The sequence below is a fragment of the Psilocybe cubensis genome, chromosome 4, assembly GCF_017499595.1.
Source record: "Psilocybe cubensis strain MGC-MH-2018 chromosome 4, whole genome shotgun sequence".
In the NCBI taxonomy this organism is placed as follows: Eukaryota; Fungi; Basidiomycota; class Agaricomycetes; order Agaricales; family Agrocybaceae; genus Psilocybe; species Psilocybe cubensis.
The window spans coordinates 1,390,013-1,406,584 of record NC_063002.1 but is presented as its reverse complement, the minus strand read 5'-3'; the positions used below and the strand labels follow the sequence as shown (position 1 = coordinate 1,406,584).

The following is a 16,572-nucleotide window of genomic DNA, read 5'->3' as shown; positions in this document are numbered from 1 at the left end:
TCCATCTCTTTCCACCAAAGTTCCACTGTCATCACAATAGCTCCCTTCCTTGACTCAATGGTCCCAGGCGAGGATATCCAATATCAAGACTGGGAATTCATGGTCACTACCCCACCGTCATCGTCAGGCTCACACTGGACAGCGTCGGACTCCCCATCTTTCGCGGTCACTAGCCCAAATCTTACCTTCGACTCGACGGCGCCCATGGCGGACAATATAGCCCCAAACGAGCCTACAAACGTCAAAATTGTAGAGAACTGGTGGTCAGAAAATACTGGATTTGTCATTCTTGAGGCAGAGGGGCGCCTTTTCAAGATGCTGGCCACATTATTTCTAAGAAAATCCCCTGTTTTCAAGGCCGCTTACGACGGCTCCCCAACCTCACCACCCGTTTTCTGCAAGAAGATATATGTAGGATCGGGGTCTGAAATCATTCAAAAAACGCAAGGAAAAGATATCATCGTCTTTGAAATGCTTGATGTCACTGCTAAAGAAGCTGAGGAATTCGTGCATGCTCTTCTTGATCCTGAGTCGGTATATGAATATATCACTTGGGATGTAGTACTGACTTCAATATTCTATCTTTAAAACTACAGACACTTCGACAGGCCCCCCAAAAAAGAAAAATTTGAGGTCATTTTGGCCATTTTTAAACTGGCTTCGCTTTATGAGGTGAACTACTTGCGGCGGAATGCGCTGGCTCATTTGGAATTGGCATATCCGTGCACAAATATAGAGGACTGGGATTCCAGAGAACAACGATCAACATTCTCAGTGGACCGCTCCGCCGAGTTTTATCAGACAATTCCTCATACATTGACGAATACCTTCTCCCTAATTGAACTTTGCATGGCTCATCGCGCCTTCTGGATTTTGCCTGCGGCATTTTATGAATGCTGTCTCTACAACGTCGACAAAATACTGGAGCACCCTAAATGGGCAGAATGTAACGACGACTCACTACTGCCGGCGATAAAAAACAAGATTATAACAGGGTTTATCTCTCAGAAGGAAGAGACATCAAGGGTTCTCTCCTTCCTACATGTCTCCCTTCCTCAATGCAATTCTAGCAGAAAGTGCAATGAAATTCGACAAGGAGAATTGGCTAACATATATATCACCCGCGGGAATAAGCGCCGCGATATGGACTTCCTAGGGACTGTCTGGGACAAAGGCGATTGGGACGAATTTGGCGAACAAGGGATGTGTGGTCAATGCCTGAGCATGTGCCGCTCATACCATAACAATTTCAGAGTCGATGCTTGGGAGAATCTTCCTAGTTTATATGACTTGCCCGACTGGGACTCTCTGCGCGAACTACGTTCACATGTGATGAAGTATTAACTTCTATAAGCTTTTTTTAGATTCATTTCGATGCACCACTTTTTTCTTCATCGCCTCTTCGTTTGCAATGTGTCTGTTGCTTTGTATATAGAACCACTGCTATATTTGCGGGACTATTTTTGGACGGTTGTTTTCAAGTTACTCTTTCAGTTTATCATTTTTCTACCACTGCAACATACTATATATCTTTATGCCAATTGAAATCACACTACACTACATATACCAAGCTCCCGTAGACCTACACCTAAATTCAATAGCTAGTAGATGCAATTATATCATTCAACAATTCGTCAATTTTTAAAGCGTGGAGTATAGGCTTGACTCCTTTACATCATCATATTTTTACAACACAAGAAACGAACCAAACAGAATCAAAACTGTACATCGCACAATTGCACTCATAATAAAAAGGCTACAGCCGTCGGGCGACCTCTGACGGGTTTCTCGAGGCTGTGAAAGTGGTCAAACCAAAATAAATAAACAAATGGAGCATTTAAACATGAGTCGTCGGGTAGTCTTTCTCAGGAACCTTGGGAGGGATGTCGGCCTCTCGCTCAAACTCGACTTTTAGATCAACGCGAATTTGGTTCTCTAGTGGTGCGGGTCGTCGCCAGAATACGATGACTCCTAAGATGTCCTGTAACAAAATCAGCGTCAGAATAGTATGTCATGATATGTGAAGTTGCTGATTACAACTAACCTTCTGTGTTCCGAAAATGAGAATGACGACGGTGGCCGCTAAGAGTGGCAGGATAATCAACAAACAAGGTCTAAAGTTAAATATTAAATGTTCAAAACATACCAGAAGCTATCACAAGATCAGGAGCTGGACTCGACGGCGACGTGACAGACAATAAACTCAAGCTACCAGGCAAAAAAAAAGTAAATTCGAGTACGATTTGATACCTTACAGAAAGTTCAATACCTCATGGCGACAATTATGTATACCGCAAAGCACATGACACGGATGGGTAAGTTCAGGTCTAATGTGAACCCTGAGTTTTCTCGACCAGAACCATACATGCGCTTATATAGGATGGTCATAGTCCACACTGAACACAAAGCCATTGCTTGAGTCCTCGGAATTGTACAGAGTCTGAGGTAAAATGACTTACCCACCGCTACCAGCGAGCCAAATAGAATTATCGCAGCAGCAACAGTCAGAGTATTGGTCCTTCATATAAAAATGACCGGTGAATTTTTGCAGCTTTGAGTCGGGATCCAACTTACAACGGGAGCGATTCTACAGAACAGTAAAAGAAGCGCCGGTTGCGCGAGACGTGTTGTGGATTTGCGGCTCCGACCTAATAAGTACATTAAAGAACTTCAATGATTGTACATTATTTGTTGAAAACACAGCATGCTCTTACAGCAGCGGTGGCTATGATACTGATCAACCAAGCCAAATACGGGGCGGCTAACATCTAAAAAGGTTATCAGCGTCTTCTGGATTTAGTTTCTCAATTGCATAGCATACCCCCCAAAGCCGGAAAAAATGATCTTCGTCGTTGTTACTTAAACCCCGCGAAGACGCCCTGACAGTGAAGAACATCTATAGATAAACATGGAGTTCTTCCAGATGATCCGTCGGTCCCGAATGATAGAATTTACTCACCTGTAATACCAGCATGAAGGCCGCAGTGGATGTGCTAGATTACCAGGTTAATGTCATGAAGGATTCAATGAATTGAGGCGAAGATGAAACGTACAGGCCTGGCATTCCATATAGCAAAGATGCCTGGAATAGACACAGCATGCGTGAAGGTTCTGGACCGGTCGTCCTTCCAGCATATACTCTAAAACCAGTATCATCTCAGTGACGATCATCTCCTCAGTACCTCACAAACACACTTACAGCAAACTCGAAGACCTTAATGGTACTAATCAGCGCCAAAGCCTTTTGGTCGAGGTTCAATGAAAGGGCTCACAGTCCGGCGATTATAAATGCCACGCATAGGTTCACAAATGTGGGGTGCCTCTTCACCTTCTTGGAAAAAACGACGATTCCTATTAACACGAGTAGGCCAAAGTGTGACGGCCACATATTGAGTACCAGGAACAGCACCAGCTGGCTATGGGTTCCTCGCACGATGTTTACGGGGAGTCCATTGGTATTGCTGTTGGTAATACCTGAAATAACGACGATTCGTATCGATCAGCTCCACTCGAGGATCGGAGCCAGCTTTACTTACTTGTGCCATTAATCATAGACATTGAAGTCCAAATCTATTCCGCCACCACTCCTGCAAAAAAAGAACGTCTCCAACGTTAACAGAAAAGACAGGAAGTGAATTGAAGCCGCAGGCTTCAGCTCTTTAACGAAGGGAGTGCAGCTGCCAGAGCGCAGAATAGAGATGAAGGGTGAGAACAAAGCGAAGAAGTGATAGATTCCGCGCCTTGGTCGATTTATTACTGGCATATCAAAATGCATCCCGTAAATCAGGACTTGGAGGCATGATCCTGGCGTATTTGTGATCAAAAAACATGTGTTCATCAAGCAGCTGTCTGGCGTTGTTCCACTTCGTGATGTGTGTTCCTATGGTGCACATTCCCAGTATAGTATTACCACTTGCCTGGCCAATCAAATTCGTGAGAAGTTCGTTTGCTCTGTAGAAAGGGTGACTGAGAGAATGAAGTCGGGAAGGGCGCCCCATACATAGCTGTGCAAAACCCAGTCTTTATGACATTGAAACGCGACATTTCACCTTCAATCGATACGACGCAATATTTGATACGCCGATCACATTGTCAGATGAATGGATCTGTCGAAAAGCCTCGAAGGCGCGTATGTCGTTGGCAAAACACCAGGTCAAAATGCAAAAAAATGACAAAATATGGATGGATTTAAAAATACAAGAATTCCTTACAAAACGATACGAGATAAAAAAGAAACAACTGTCTTCTTTGCTTCAAATACGAAATAGGCATGTTCTGCTGTCCACAGCAGCCTGCGCCCGTTTGACGCGCAGTTTTCTAACCTGCGCAGCTGTCAAAAACATCGCGATGAAGCCTCTTTTAATGAAATATCATGAATAAAAGGAATCGCCTTACCGCTTCTATCTGCCATTCTTCTGCGATTCAACATGAGCGCCTCTAGAGTTTTTGTACTCTGGGCCTTCAGGCGGTCGAAGTTGGAGACTAGTTGAATGCTATCTTTATCTTTGGTATTCATGGAAATGTTGCTAATGGAAACCTGTGGCGATGAGATGAGTGTACTTGGCCAAGACGTTTTCCAGGTGCGTATGGAATACCATTAGAAAGCTGAGCTGGAGTCCATCATCCTCGGAAACGTCAGGAACCAAAGTTGCGTCGTCGGCATCTACAGAGGATATATTTATGATCGGGACCGACTCTCCAACTGCAGAGAGTGTACGATTATTGTCCATTCTGAGTTGGGCAAATGAATGAATACCTTTGGAAAGGTCGCTATCGGCAGGGAGAAGTGATTCTGAATGGGCGATTTCCTGAGAGTCGCTATGAGAGTGCCAAAGGTAGAAAAGAAGCAACGATGATGCCCCGGAGAAGAGGAGAAAGAAATCACGAAGGTATAAAACGACAATGACGACGATACCCGCGAAAGACGCCATTCGCTCAGACACAGAAGAAGCACAAGTAGAACGGATATATGGTTTGAAAGTTGCTCAGTAGTGGGTATAGAAAAAGGCGAGGTGAGCTGGGAGGAGCAATCATCTCCTCTTGAAATTGCGATCCATAAGTGAGACAAGTAACGATCGTGGCTGACTGCATGGCTTCCACAGAGAATGTCATCCAGAACGGCGGGACGAGAGAACGACGCCTTATCAGATATCAGTCAAAAGCGACTTTTGTTCAGATACGCCGATGTCTGCAAGCTTGCAAATTTGAATGTAGTTAAAGATGAGATGGTTGAACGCGTCGCGAATCGCGCCTGCGCCTGGTAATTGGATCAATCCTTCGAACTAAACACGGACAAATACTCACTTCTCCAACGCCCAGTTCAGAACTTGGTGCATCTCTCACTCGTTAAAACCTAGTTTCGGAACCATGGTCTCGCTGCAACGGACGATCCGAAATATGCGCCGTGTTGGGCTGCGGGAGTGGTGGAGGCAGATGCAGTACATCGGTGATGCCAAAGCGGGAACTTACGTCGGAAAGGATCAGTACGTCGGGGCATTTTGGGTGCAGGAATGTCGCTGAACGGACGTTGGTTCTAGGTTCGGAAACAGGTATTTCGAAAACAGGAATCCAGAGGAGGAAGTTCCTGGTGCGTGTTGTCTGTTCTGGCCACTCAATTTGGCGTTTTAACGACGTTGTGATTTACAGGTCGCCACCGATGGGTTGACTTGGCTCAAGTATAAACTACTCTCGATGCGGCTGAAACTATCTTCACTAAATGCATTATCATGTAGCATGAATACAACGCCACTCAAGTCCCTCCCGAATGGCACTCGTGGATACACCACATCCGTAAAGAACCTCCCACAAACGACCCTGTCATGCAGGCCTCATCTCCTCCATGGAAGGGGGTACGCTCTATTCATTATTTAACGCTTAATCTTGAGGTTAATTACTGCCCTCCATAGACCTATGTTGAGAACTTGACTGGTACACGGGGAGCCTACAAGTCGTACAACACCGTTGTTCCAAAGATCAAGGCATGGGAGCCTAAAGTGAAGGCTCGCGCATAGATGCATCCTCCACTGTCTGATATTTCCACTTCAATGAATACATTTTTTCTAGATATGCCATCATTGGGCTACTCATGCTACCTCTTCAACATACCATCGACAACCATTTCTGCAATTGCCAGACTTGATGTCAACCCTGGTGACTCTATTCCGAGTAAACTGACCATTGGGTTGCTACCATTTCTCTGGGTGAATTCGTCGGGATAATCTGTTCTGAAAAGGAAGTCCTGGAAACCGCCTCCTGGTGGTATGAGCTTCGGTCTAATGCCAACATAATCCGGTTGTAGGCCCTCTAATGTTACTCCAGGTAAGTAACTGGTGACGGCTTGATGGATATCCGGCAGTCGCGAATCGTCTGGCTTTAACCATTTCGTCCAGAAATCTGTGTCCTCTTCAGTTCCTTTGATATCTTCTTCTGGAATATCTATCCACTCTATGTCGGGGCCAAAGCGTATTTTCCCCTGGAGATCCAATGTTAGATGTGTTCCCAGAGACTCAAAGGCATGGGCATTTGGTCCTGTGTGAGGGCATGGATAGATGAGATGCTTGATGTCTGAAACCCCAGGGCCATGATATGACGCGTACGATCCTCTTGCATAGAACATGGGAATCCTTTTATCTTGAGGAAGTAACGAATTAAGAACCATAACACTGGACAAGCCAGACGCGTTAATCAGTGTCCGGGCGAGCAAGGAGTAAGTTTCTTCCTCTTCAGAACGAACTTGCACTACCCAGCCCTCCTCACTAGAGCTAGCGCCACCCACGTATTTCTTTTCACTTGGATTGCGGTATCGGTCGATACGCACAACTTCAGAGTTGAAAACAAGCTGGCCCTCTTCCGAATCGATGACATCCTGTTCCAAACTTTCCATAAAGGAATGCGAGTCCACAATTCCAGTTTTAGGACACCACAACGCCGCAACTATATCAGTAGAAAGATCAGGCTCGAGTTTTTCGATGGCTTCTCGTGAGAGCAGTTTTGTTGGAAGCACTGGTTCCTTCTGCGCCTCTGTAGAGGAGTAAGGAGGCCATTTGAGCTTTAGAGATTTAGTGTAGAGGCTTTGGATGTACGGAAGCTGGTTGGCTTTGGCTACAACGAGCTTTCCCGTTTGCTTGTAGGGTATATTGTAGGTTATGCAGCGTTCGTACATGAGATCACGACCCCGGAGGCATAGTTTGGTCTTGAGGGACTCGGGAGGATAGTAAAGACCTGGGTAGGATCTGGCACATAAGTCGTACTTTTGTGTAACATGAGAAGTGATGCATGCCTGAATGGATGACTTCTGAATTACGAGAACTGAGACGATGGCCCACTTGATCAACAAACAATCAATAGTTGGGCTTTCAAAGATGCATACCTGGTCTCCTCTCCAGCCCGTGAATGTCTTTCAACCAGGTACGTTGATTTATATGGAAAGCATTGAGTTAGACGTTGTGCAACAGCAAGGCCGACAACACCTGCGCTTCGTGTTAGAGGATAAGATGAACAATGATTCAAGCCTTCTCACTGACCTCCCCCAACAATCAGAAAGTCAACGACAGCTTCTGGATCCTAACGTGTAAAAACTGATTTATCATGTCAAGGGTCCCAGACTACGGGAAAATGACCTTCTAACCTTGTATCTGAACCTCCCACTGTCGTTCAAGGCCCTGGTCAGTCCTTTTACCGAGCGCATTGGTGGGAGAAATGGTTCGAAGAGTGACCAGTCGGCACGAACCGTCGACGTGACTGACGTCGTTTGTAGATAAAAACAAACTCAGGCACGCAAGCGTCAATGCCGCCGGTTCGTTATCTAATCTACATCAAGAATTTTGTCTCGTTGGATGCGTCGACTCCTGGCCGCACTTTGCCAACGACCTCATCCATCAACTACACGCACTATGTCTGAAATAGGACCTTTGCCTAAACCTAAACTCTCAGAGGAAGATGCACTGGCAGCCTTCGACTCGGTGCCATTGTTCATGAAGGCGCTCCCAGAGGAAGACAACCTGGACCCAGCAATGAGCGCCCTCCAGAGTTTGATTTATGAGGGAACACCGGATGGTGGGTGAGAGATACTGGTGCATATCGATACTGAATGCAGATATGACAATATCCTGCAGAAATTGCACAAAACTTTAAAGAGCAGGGAAATGAGTACTTCCAGGGAAAACGGTTCCGGGAAGCTGTCGGTTTCTACACGCAAGGGCTTGATGCAAAACCAACCGAGCAGCCTATCATTGAGGCACTTCTATGTAACAGGGCAGCGTGCAACTTAGAACTCCGTGAGTTCATGTCCAGCATTATTAATGAGAGGGTTCAGGGTATAACGTTTTGTGCACACAGAAAACTTCGGTTCCGTACTCAGGGATTGTTCAAAGGCCCTTGCCGCGAATCCAAAGTGTTCGAAAGCTTATTACAGATCAGCACTTGCCCTCTTATCTCTCGGACGAATTGAAGAAGCCCTAGATTGCTGCGATCGATGCCTTTCATATGACACAAAGAATACTGGGATCAAGAACGTGCAAGAACGGGCACTGAAAGCCAAAGCCGAGGCAGAACGAAAGGAGCGCGAGAAGCAAGAAAGAATACGAAAAGAGCAATTAGAAGTGTTCACCATGAAAAAAGCGCTCCGGGTATGTCTTTATTATTACTCTAGTGCGAAAGCGATACCCGGGGCTAATTGAGTTTCTTATCTTTGTACAGGACCGCAATCTGATTATTTTCAACAAACCTGGCGGGTCTGTCAGCCCAGTCGCGCCACATTTCGATTCTGAAGACCCTACTGGAAATACGCTTGTTCTGCCTGTCTTCTTTTTGTATCCCCAATATGCGACCTCCGATATCATTTCAGATTTCGTGGAGGATACCACATTCGCGGCACATATAGAAGCCATGTTCCCTCCACAAGTTCCAGCACCGGAGTGGGATAAGAAGGGAGAATATGTTGCAGGAAACTTGGTCGTGTACGCACCCACGTATCGGAAGCGTTTGCTGAAAGTCGGGAAGAAGATGACTTTACGAGATGTGTGTAATGCCGCGAAAGCGAAAGAGGGTCAGCCGATGGACGGATTACAGATAAAGGATGGGTGTTTATCGTTCGTGGTAATGCCTAAAGGTGACGTAGAGACCAAATGGATTGAGGAATTCAAGAAAACACGCGAAGAGTCTTGAATTGGATATGTCTTGAAGTTGCAATCGCTCGCAAACATCTTGCTCCGTTGATCGAGAAGGCCGAGTAATAATAGTAAGATGAAGTGGTACTGAATGACGGTATTTCTGGCGGTTCAGAAGGGCTTAAAGTCGTAGAACCGTGGTAGTCGATTGACGATAAGGTGAGAGAACACCAGAAATAATGCGCCTATGCTGTTAATACCTGCAAGAGCACCGGAAGCTCCCCCAAGGTGTCTCCCGAGTGCAGAATTGGATCGGGCGGCGCGCTATAAGCTACCCTATTTTAAAGCATCTAAGCTTTTCTGAGCTGTAGGGATAGTCTTACTCCGATAGAGAGCTCTATTTCCGAGACGTATATAGTTATGTCGGGATCCGGGAGGTTAATACAAATGAATGCAGAGATTGACAAAGGGTGGGGTCTGAAACTGCAACAAATCTGATGCGGAGACCTCCACCTTTTATGACATTCCTGGCACTCGGAGAGACGGAATGTGTGCTGGGCCTTGTCCAAACAACGACCGCCGGAAAGGGCAGCTCTGCTCATGTGTCGGGATTACGCTGCTATGTGGTGATGGTGGTGTCAGCGCCACAGGTGACCGAACGGAAATGAGGTAGCGCCGGGGACAAAGCCATCGCTATGAATGTTGGCGACATCGTCTATGGAAGTCTCTGTCCAAAGAGGCGCCCTGGGCAGTGCAAATCACAAGTCCACATGCCGGTCATGGCTTCCTTATTTGGAAGGTAACTCCGACTCGGCCGGAGCCCGGATTTGCGCTTGTTGTGATCAGACTTCACGAATCAGTGTCAAGAAAGTCTCTACTCGTCGTCGTCGCCGTCGTCAAAAGGTCCGGTGAGTAGAATCTCTGTCTGTCTGAAGCCCAGGGTGTATCTACGATGGAATGGGATACGTTGGGAGTGATTTGGAATGAATAGAGGGATGGATTGGGGTGGATGGCTCGATTGGAATCTGGATGTTGACTGGTCGCCTTTTGGTTCGTCTAGGGCCATATCCTCAAGATGTCCACCATTGCCACCAAAATTTTCCGCACCGCCAATGCGCCCAACACCCAGCCCGACGAGACAGAAAAGAGCGTTGCTCAGGCGCTGATCGACCTCGAAAACAACGTTCCCGAGCTCAAGACTGAGCTTCGCGCACTCCAGATCTCTGCTGCCCGTGAGGTTGACGTCCGCGGTGGAAAGAAGGCCATTGTTATCTTCGTCCCCGTTCCCCAATTGAAGGCATTCCACAAGGTCCAACAGAGGTGCGTTATTGGCGCTGAATTTAATATGCTAAATTGACATATATGTGTGGCTATTCTACGCAGGTTGACCCGTGAACTCGAGAAGAAATTCTCTGACCGCCACGTCGTTTTCATTGCGCAGCGCCGCATGCTCCGCAAGCCCACCCGCAACTCGCGCGTCAAGCAGAAGCGCCCCCGCAGCCGCACCCTCACGAACGTCCACGAGAAGATCCTGGAGGATCTCGTGTACCCCACTGAAATTGTGGGCAAGCGCACCCGCGTTGCTGTTGACGGCTCGAAGCTCCTCAAAGTGTAAGTCGAGAGGCTATGGACAATATGCTGTCAAGCTAACGGAGAATGCGCAGATTGCTCGACTCGAAAGACGCGACATCGCTGGAGTACAAGCTGGACTCATTCTCATCTGTGTACCGCCGCCTGACTGGCAAGGATGTTGTATTTGAGTTCCCTGTTGTCTCGCAGGAGTAGATAGTGAGCTAGGTATATCGTAGAACGCTATGAGAATACTATGACCGAAATAGGATTTGTCGGGTGATGGAGTGAATATAGAATTGTCCCACGTGTGTCTGCTTTATGTCAGGGGCCGTAGCCAATTTCCATTCAGATTCAGTCCAACGCCTTTCTCCTCTCACCTCCACCATCCAAAAGCCCCAGTGGCCCCCGCCGCGCATATATCCACCCCCCACCCCGTCCGTGGCCTCGTCGCCATGGACGACTATCCCAGTCTTGACCCCTACTCGCGCTCTCGCTACGAGCAGGGCATCGACAGCAAGATCGTGATAATGGGCAACTCAGGTGCGTTCTTGTCCTCCAGTGCCCCTCCTTGCTCACATTTCTCCAGGTGTCGGCAAGACCAGTCTGCTGCACCGTTATACCCAGAACAAGTTCGATCCCAAGAACACCACCTCCACCAGCGGCGCCTTCTTTGTCACAAAAAAGGTCTACGTGAACGGGCTCAAGGTTCGTCTCCAGCTCTGGGATACTGCTGGTCAGGAGCGATTTAGGAGCATGGTCCGTGATTTTCTCGTCTTGCGCATATAGTGCCACTGACCCCCGTTCGTCTGCAGGCACCCATGTACTATCGCGGTACGTTTTTCTCTTTTGTCGGCCACGTCAGGACTCATATTCTTTCTCTCCTACTAGGCGCTAACGCGGCCCTCCTTCTTTACGATATCACCAATGCATCCACGTTCGAGGACATTCGCGGCTGGCTCGAAGGTACCCGACCTGATTTCATTTGCCCTAATTCGCAACTGACGCTCCTGTTCGGTCTTAGAGCTGAAGAAGAACTGCCCGCCCGAACTGATCATCTACATCGTTGGTTCTAAGGCGGATCTCCATCGACACCGTCAGGTCACCTCCGATCTCGCTCGCTTATCGCTGCACAATTGGTTTCCTCCGCCAAAACCTCCTCCGCCCCCGCCACCTCCGCCTGCGCCCTCAACCCTGTCCTATATCCGCCCACGCTTCACTTCCTTCCCCGGTTTGCGCTCACCCCCATTTGTCACCCCTCCCACTCCCTCTCCTCTGTCGCCTGAAGGCCCTGCCTACTTGGATCTTCCTCCTAACCGTTCTTCGGCTCTCACCCGCGGTAAGCCTGCGGCACAGGTTCGGACCAAGACATCAGCTTCCGTAACTCGCTCCAGCACCACAAGCACGGGAACCAGGACACCCCAATCTTCCCGTTTTGGTTCCTCTTTTGCCCATGTTTCCGGTTGGAACGATAACAACGACAATAGCAGCAATAGTATCGAGGAAGCCGACGAAGAATACGATTATGACGATGATCGCGAATGGGGCTTGAGTAAAGGCATGGAACTCTTTGAAGTGTCTGCCAAAGATGACATGGGTATGCGCCCGTCTTTGTCCCGGTTTGGCATATTCCACTCTGAACTAAATGAACGCTTTTAGGTATTCAAAATCTTTTCGAACATCTTATATCCGCGATCATAGTCCGCAAGGATATCATTGAGAAGGAAAACGAACTCAAGAAACGCGATAGCGTATTCTTGTCCAGCACCAGCACTCCAGCGTGGTCTGCTCAAGCCGACGAAGAGGAGGCACTTGAAAAGGCGCAACAGCAGCGTTCTGGAAGCTGGAGCTGTTGCTAGCATAGGCGCCGGTCCCTCTACTCTTTTTTGATTTTCTTCTTTATTTTCTCCTTCCACTCTGTAATTTTTACATGATCCTTATTTCGTGCTCATTTATTTCATGTCCTGTCATTTTTCATTTCCTACTCAACTCGACTTGTTCTCGGTCCCGTTCCCTCTAACGTCTCTCCACATTTGTGTCTTCTCTCACCATTGCCACTGTCTCCTGTTCCACCATTTTCTTTTTCTCTTTTCCATCATTGCACTACCATCATGCTCCCATGTCTCTTCCATGTCACGATTTACGCCCACTTGCCTTTAGCCATGTACTCCAAGCCATCGCGTCTGGATGTTTCTTTATCTATTTTATATCTACGTCTATTAGTTACATATGCCCGTGCCTATGTCCATGACCCGTATGTAAGGAGTCGTCTTTACTCTTTCTCTGGCAGTCCGTCGCTACACTATACCCCGGTTACTAAAAATGGAATGCGCTCATCCTGTGCCTCAACCTTCAACGCCGGTGCCGATGTTGAGATTGTTCGATTCATTGATAACCCATGTCATCATCCTCTAGGTCCACTACTTCCGCTATATAAGCCCCTCCTTCTCTTATCTATCTTGATATCCAACCACACCAATGTCTCTCGACCCCGCAAAACCCGTTGCACACGATACCCCCCAGGCCTGCACTCGAGAGCATTGCCTCCATGCATTCGATGCCCTCTACTGCAGTTTGACCGATGCAGAGCCAATACCTCCTAGATTCCCAGATGAGAAATAGTGCGCAGTCGTTGCTTTCTCTTGGATTCTATCACGGTTTTCTGATGTTATCGCAGCCCTCTGTTTGTGACTTGGGATATAAAGCAGCGAGGCGAGTGGCATCTCCGTGGATGCATAGGCAACTTTGAGCCCATGCCCATCCACGACGGGCTCGCCGAATACGCCCTCGTTAGCGCATTTAGAGACACCCGCTTTAGAAAGATAGACAGGAGCGAGCTAGAGCGCTTGAGATGCAGGTACGCAGCACCCCTTCTCATAGCAATATGCAAATCAAGGCGTTTTTAGTACGGAATATAGTAATTAACATATGCAATTTCCCCCTCCCCTCCCCTCTTTTCTGTTTCTTTCTCTTCTAGCGTGTCGCTCCTAACAGATTTTGAGCGCGGAGATACCTATCTCGATTGGACGATCGGCGTGCATGGCATCCGCATCTCCTTCCCACATCCAAGCCTCCTCCAGCCCTCATCCGAGGCCCCGTCCCCGCTCTCTTCATCCGGTAGCCTCCCCCGCGTATCATCCAAGCAGACATTTTCTGCCACATATCTGCCCGAAGTCATTCCTGAGCAAGGATGGGACAAGATCGAGGCCATCGACAGCGCCATCGAGAAGGCAGGTTGGCGGCATAGAATTACAGAGGACCTTCGTCGGAGCATCAAGCTGGTGCGATACCAGAGCAGCCAGTGCAGCGTCACCTGGGACCAATATATCCAATGGAGGCATGAAATGACACATTGATTTTCACATCCTGAACCGCGTTGTAGTTGAAAAGTCAAGAACAAGAAGAATCATGTATGTAACATAGCACGCTATCTTCATTTCGGTCGCACAAACTATCTGGACGATAGATGATTCAATATAACAAATGTATTATATCTTTTGTGTACAGTTGCGCGCGAATTTCAAGTCCCATTATGCATGCATTTACGTTAGATCATTTTTGAGGTGCGTCGGGGAAAAGTTGTTGCTTTATTTTCATCAACCGAGACTGAGAGTGCTCTTTGTGGAAAACGATTCCAAATCTCTCGTCGAGGGCGGTCCATGCCTGTCGAACGATATCCATGTCGCCCCCTGAAGTCTGGACAAAGGCGGTGATGATGATATAAACGACTGAATGTGTGAGGTGGGTGTCTTTGGGCATGGTGAGGAAGCGGTTGAAGAGTTCGAACAGGTTCTTCAGTGTCCAATCCAGCTCATCGGGATCCCGTACCAAGCTTGGATGTTTGCCATGTTTTGAAAAGCCCAGGAATATAGCTCGATAGATGGCGATAGTAGGGGTGTATGGTAAAGGGCGAGATTTTCCAGCATCCGATTGGAGAGATTCAAGGGGTGCACCATATTCAACATTGTTGGTTGAGAGCAAGTCGACGAAGATCTTGATTGCCGGTACAAATTGGCCATGGTAAGCCATTATCTGGATGAGGGCAGTATAAGTGACCTCATTCGGTACCATGCCAGGTTCCACAACTATGTATTCGTCTTGCAATGTAAGCAAAATAGGCTGGATATTCTCCAAAGCCTGCTTTCCTGGGGGCAGTGTGTTGTATCGCAGAGCGCGATAGATCATCAACGACATATCCAATTTGGTGTTGTACCCATAAGCCCAAATGCACGCGTTCAACCCATCCACTCCAAGCTCCAAATCATTCTGTTTCATCTTCTGCAACGTCCGACGCACACCACTTAGATCTCTCTTCTCCGTAAAATAACGCAAAAGGGATAGATGCGTAATTCTGTTTGGCATAATACCTGTCTGGACCATCGCGTTCGAGATTTGCTTGAGCGTCCCAGAATCATGAGCTCGCGCAGCAAGCGAAAGGAGGATTGTCATGGTATACACATCCGGCTCAAACGAGAACTGTGAGGGTGGGATTGCATCATATATCTCAAAGTCGGAAGAACCAGGTAGGCGCCCCGCGCTGATGCTTTTGAATGCGGCAAGCGCCTTTTGCATGTCCTCTGCGACAGTCGTGCGACGGCCCGCCCCAATGTGGTCGATGAGCGCGTTCCATTCGGGCTGCTTAAGCGTCCCACCGACATGGATTATGTATGTCATCACTGACAAAAGGCGGAGGTATTGAAGGTGCGTCCGGGGCCGGTTGCGGGATAGTAGACGAACAAAGCGGTGTAAATGAGAATAGGGAATGCATTTGATCCTGTTGTAGATTATAGGGTGGCAGGAAATGGTGTCTAGGAGATATGTGTATGACGCCCACGAATCGTCCACCGAATCCGATGTCCCAAGCGTGTCTAAATTTTCGCGCAGATGCGTGATAATATCTAATGGCGGAAGGTTCGCGAACTCGGCCAATTCGTCTGCGGCCTCTGGGGAGCTTTCGGTCGTTTGTCCGGAGGATCGCGTCGTTATGGATTTGCGTGCGAGACGTCTTCTCTGCTCTTTCTCCTTCAATAATCTCTGATACGTAGCATGGGCCTTCTTCAATCCATTTTCTATATTTCTGAGAAGATGATTGATTTTGTCGGGTATTACTACGCGTGCAATTGGGTCGGCAGACCACGGCCTGCCTGTCGCGTAAGTTGGGCGTTCCTGTACCGCCTGCCTCTCTGGGCGCCTGCGAATTTCGTTCACATTTCTCTTGGCTTTGTTTTCTGGTTGAGAACCGACTTCCGAAGCGGGTTGATTCAAAGCTGGACTCGTGGCCACCGTTGACACCTCCGACGGCAAAAATAAGAGATGATCTTCGCCAGCTTTTGCGTGCTGTTGAACACTCTCCTTCCGGCCATCTATAAGAATAGAGGGTGCTGGATGCTCCAACACCGTGTTTTCTTCGACCGCCTGACCCATCTGCAGTAAACGCCGATGCTGCTGTGTGTATGTAACGTGCAGGTTTTCTTCTTCCGCTATGATATCTTCCACTCTCTGAGACCTGTGTATACCCTCGCTCTGCGACTTCTGCTGCTGCTGAGGTTGACGGTGAGCTAAAGAGGAAGCGTAATGGACTGCGTCCGGAGATGCTGAGTTTGCACTCCTGCTGCTGCTGCTGGCATGGCGAGAGTGCGATACCCATTGGTTCCTGGCTCCATAGAGCCGACGACATGTATGGAGAGCAGAGATAGTTGTCAAAGGGTAACTGAGGCCCAGCGAGGACGCTCTCAGCATCAAAAAGACAAGCAGTCATCCTATGGTTGAAAAAATTTGCCCATGAGCAAGTGAAAACAATAATGGATTGCTGGATACTCAGCCAGGCTCACTAACGTACCGCAATCTGCAACCCACCAACCACAAACGGAACGTCTATAAACGACGCGCACAATGC

At 48.0% G+C, this 16,572-nt stretch overlaps 9 protein-coding genes across 9 annotated transcripts; 6 read left to right on the top strand and 3 right to left on the bottom strand.

Moving 5' to 3' along the window:
* Nucleotides 1-57: 57 nt before the first annotated feature.
* JR316_0004572 (uncharacterized protein) lies at nt 58-1,344 on the top strand (the record flags this gene model as incomplete). The annotated part of the gene is made up of 2 exons (XM_047890336.1): nt 58-530; nt 597-1,344. 2 exons carry the CDS (start codon nt 58-60, stop codon nt 1,342-1,344), a joined length of 1,221 nt encoding a protein of 406 aa, XP_047750097.1.
* Nucleotides 1,345-1,837: 493 nt separating this feature from the next.
* JR316_0004571 (uncharacterized protein) lies at nt 1,838-2,412 on the bottom strand (the record flags this gene model as incomplete). The annotated part of the gene is made up of 4 exons (XM_047890335.1): nt 1,838-1,981; nt 2,045-2,082; nt 2,147-2,208; nt 2,270-2,412. The coding sequence occupies 4 exons, from the start codon at nt 2,410-2,412 to the stop codon at nt 1,838-1,840; spliced, it is 387 nt and encodes a 128-aa protein (XP_047750096.1).
* Nucleotides 2,413-5,367: 2,955 nt separating this feature from the next.
* Nucleotides 5,368-6,011, top strand: JR316_0004570 (NADH dehydrogenase [ubiquinone] 1 alpha subcomplex subunit N7BM; the record flags this gene model as incomplete). The annotated part of the gene is made up of 5 exons (XM_047890334.1): nt 5,368-5,483; nt 5,538-5,587; nt 5,647-5,675; nt 5,733-5,849; nt 5,907-6,011. 5 exons carry the CDS (start codon nt 5,368-5,370, stop codon nt 6,009-6,011), a joined length of 417 nt encoding a protein of 138 aa, XP_047750095.1.
* Nucleotides 6,012-6,088: 77 nt separating this feature from the next.
* JR316_0004569 (L-2-hydroxyglutarate dehydrogenase, mitochondrial) lies at nt 6,089-7,687 on the bottom strand (the record flags this gene model as incomplete). The annotated part of the gene is made up of 4 exons (XM_047890333.1): nt 6,089-7,279; nt 7,339-7,469; nt 7,524-7,563; nt 7,628-7,687. 4 exons carry the CDS (start codon nt 7,685-7,687, stop codon nt 6,089-6,091), a joined length of 1,422 nt encoding a protein of 473 aa, XP_047750094.1.
* A 205-nt stretch (nt 7,688-7,892) lies between these two features.
* JR316_0004568 (Tetratricopeptide repeat protein 4-like protein) lies at nt 7,893-9,165 on the top strand (the record flags this gene model as incomplete). Its single annotated transcript, XM_047890332.1, has 4 exons — nt 7,893-8,055; nt 8,115-8,276; nt 8,338-8,627; nt 8,698-9,165. The coding sequence occupies 4 exons, from the start codon at nt 7,893-7,895 to the stop codon at nt 9,163-9,165; spliced, it is 1,083 nt and encodes a 360-aa protein (XP_047750093.1).
* Nucleotides 9,166-10,182: 1,017 nt separating this feature from the next.
* On the top strand, nt 10,183-10,892 carry JR316_0004567 (40S ribosomal protein; the record flags this gene model as incomplete). The annotated part of the gene is made up of 3 exons (XM_047890331.1): nt 10,183-10,427; nt 10,491-10,718; nt 10,772-10,892. 3 exons carry the CDS (start codon nt 10,183-10,185, stop codon nt 10,890-10,892), a joined length of 594 nt encoding a protein of 197 aa, XP_047750092.1.
* A 239-nt stretch (nt 10,893-11,131) lies between these two features.
* JR316_0004566 (Ras-related protein RabJ) lies at nt 11,132-12,535 on the top strand (the record flags this gene model as incomplete). The annotated part of the gene is made up of 6 exons (XM_047890330.1): nt 11,132-11,219; nt 11,266-11,435; nt 11,492-11,510; nt 11,568-11,642; nt 11,701-12,273; nt 12,336-12,535. The coding sequence occupies 6 exons, from the start codon at nt 11,132-11,134 to the stop codon at nt 12,533-12,535; spliced, it is 1,125 nt and encodes a 374-aa protein (XP_047750091.1).
* A 619-nt stretch (nt 12,536-13,154) lies between these two features.
* JR316_0004565 (AMMECR1-like protein) lies at nt 13,155-14,032 on the top strand (the record flags this gene model as incomplete). The annotated part of the gene is made up of 3 exons (XM_047890329.1): nt 13,155-13,297; nt 13,354-13,533; nt 13,654-14,032. The coding sequence occupies 3 exons, from the start codon at nt 13,155-13,157 to the stop codon at nt 14,030-14,032; spliced, it is 702 nt and encodes a 233-aa protein (XP_047750090.1).
* Nucleotides 14,033-14,228: 196 nt separating this feature from the next.
* On the bottom strand, nt 14,229-16,100 carry JR316_0004564 (uncharacterized protein; the record flags this gene model as incomplete). The annotated part of the gene is made up of 1 exon (XM_047890328.1): nt 14,229-16,100. The coding sequence occupies one exon, from the start codon at nt 16,098-16,100 to the stop codon at nt 14,229-14,231; it is 1,872 nt and encodes a 623-aa protein (XP_047750089.1).
* Nucleotides 16,101-16,572: the final 472 nt, after the last annotated feature.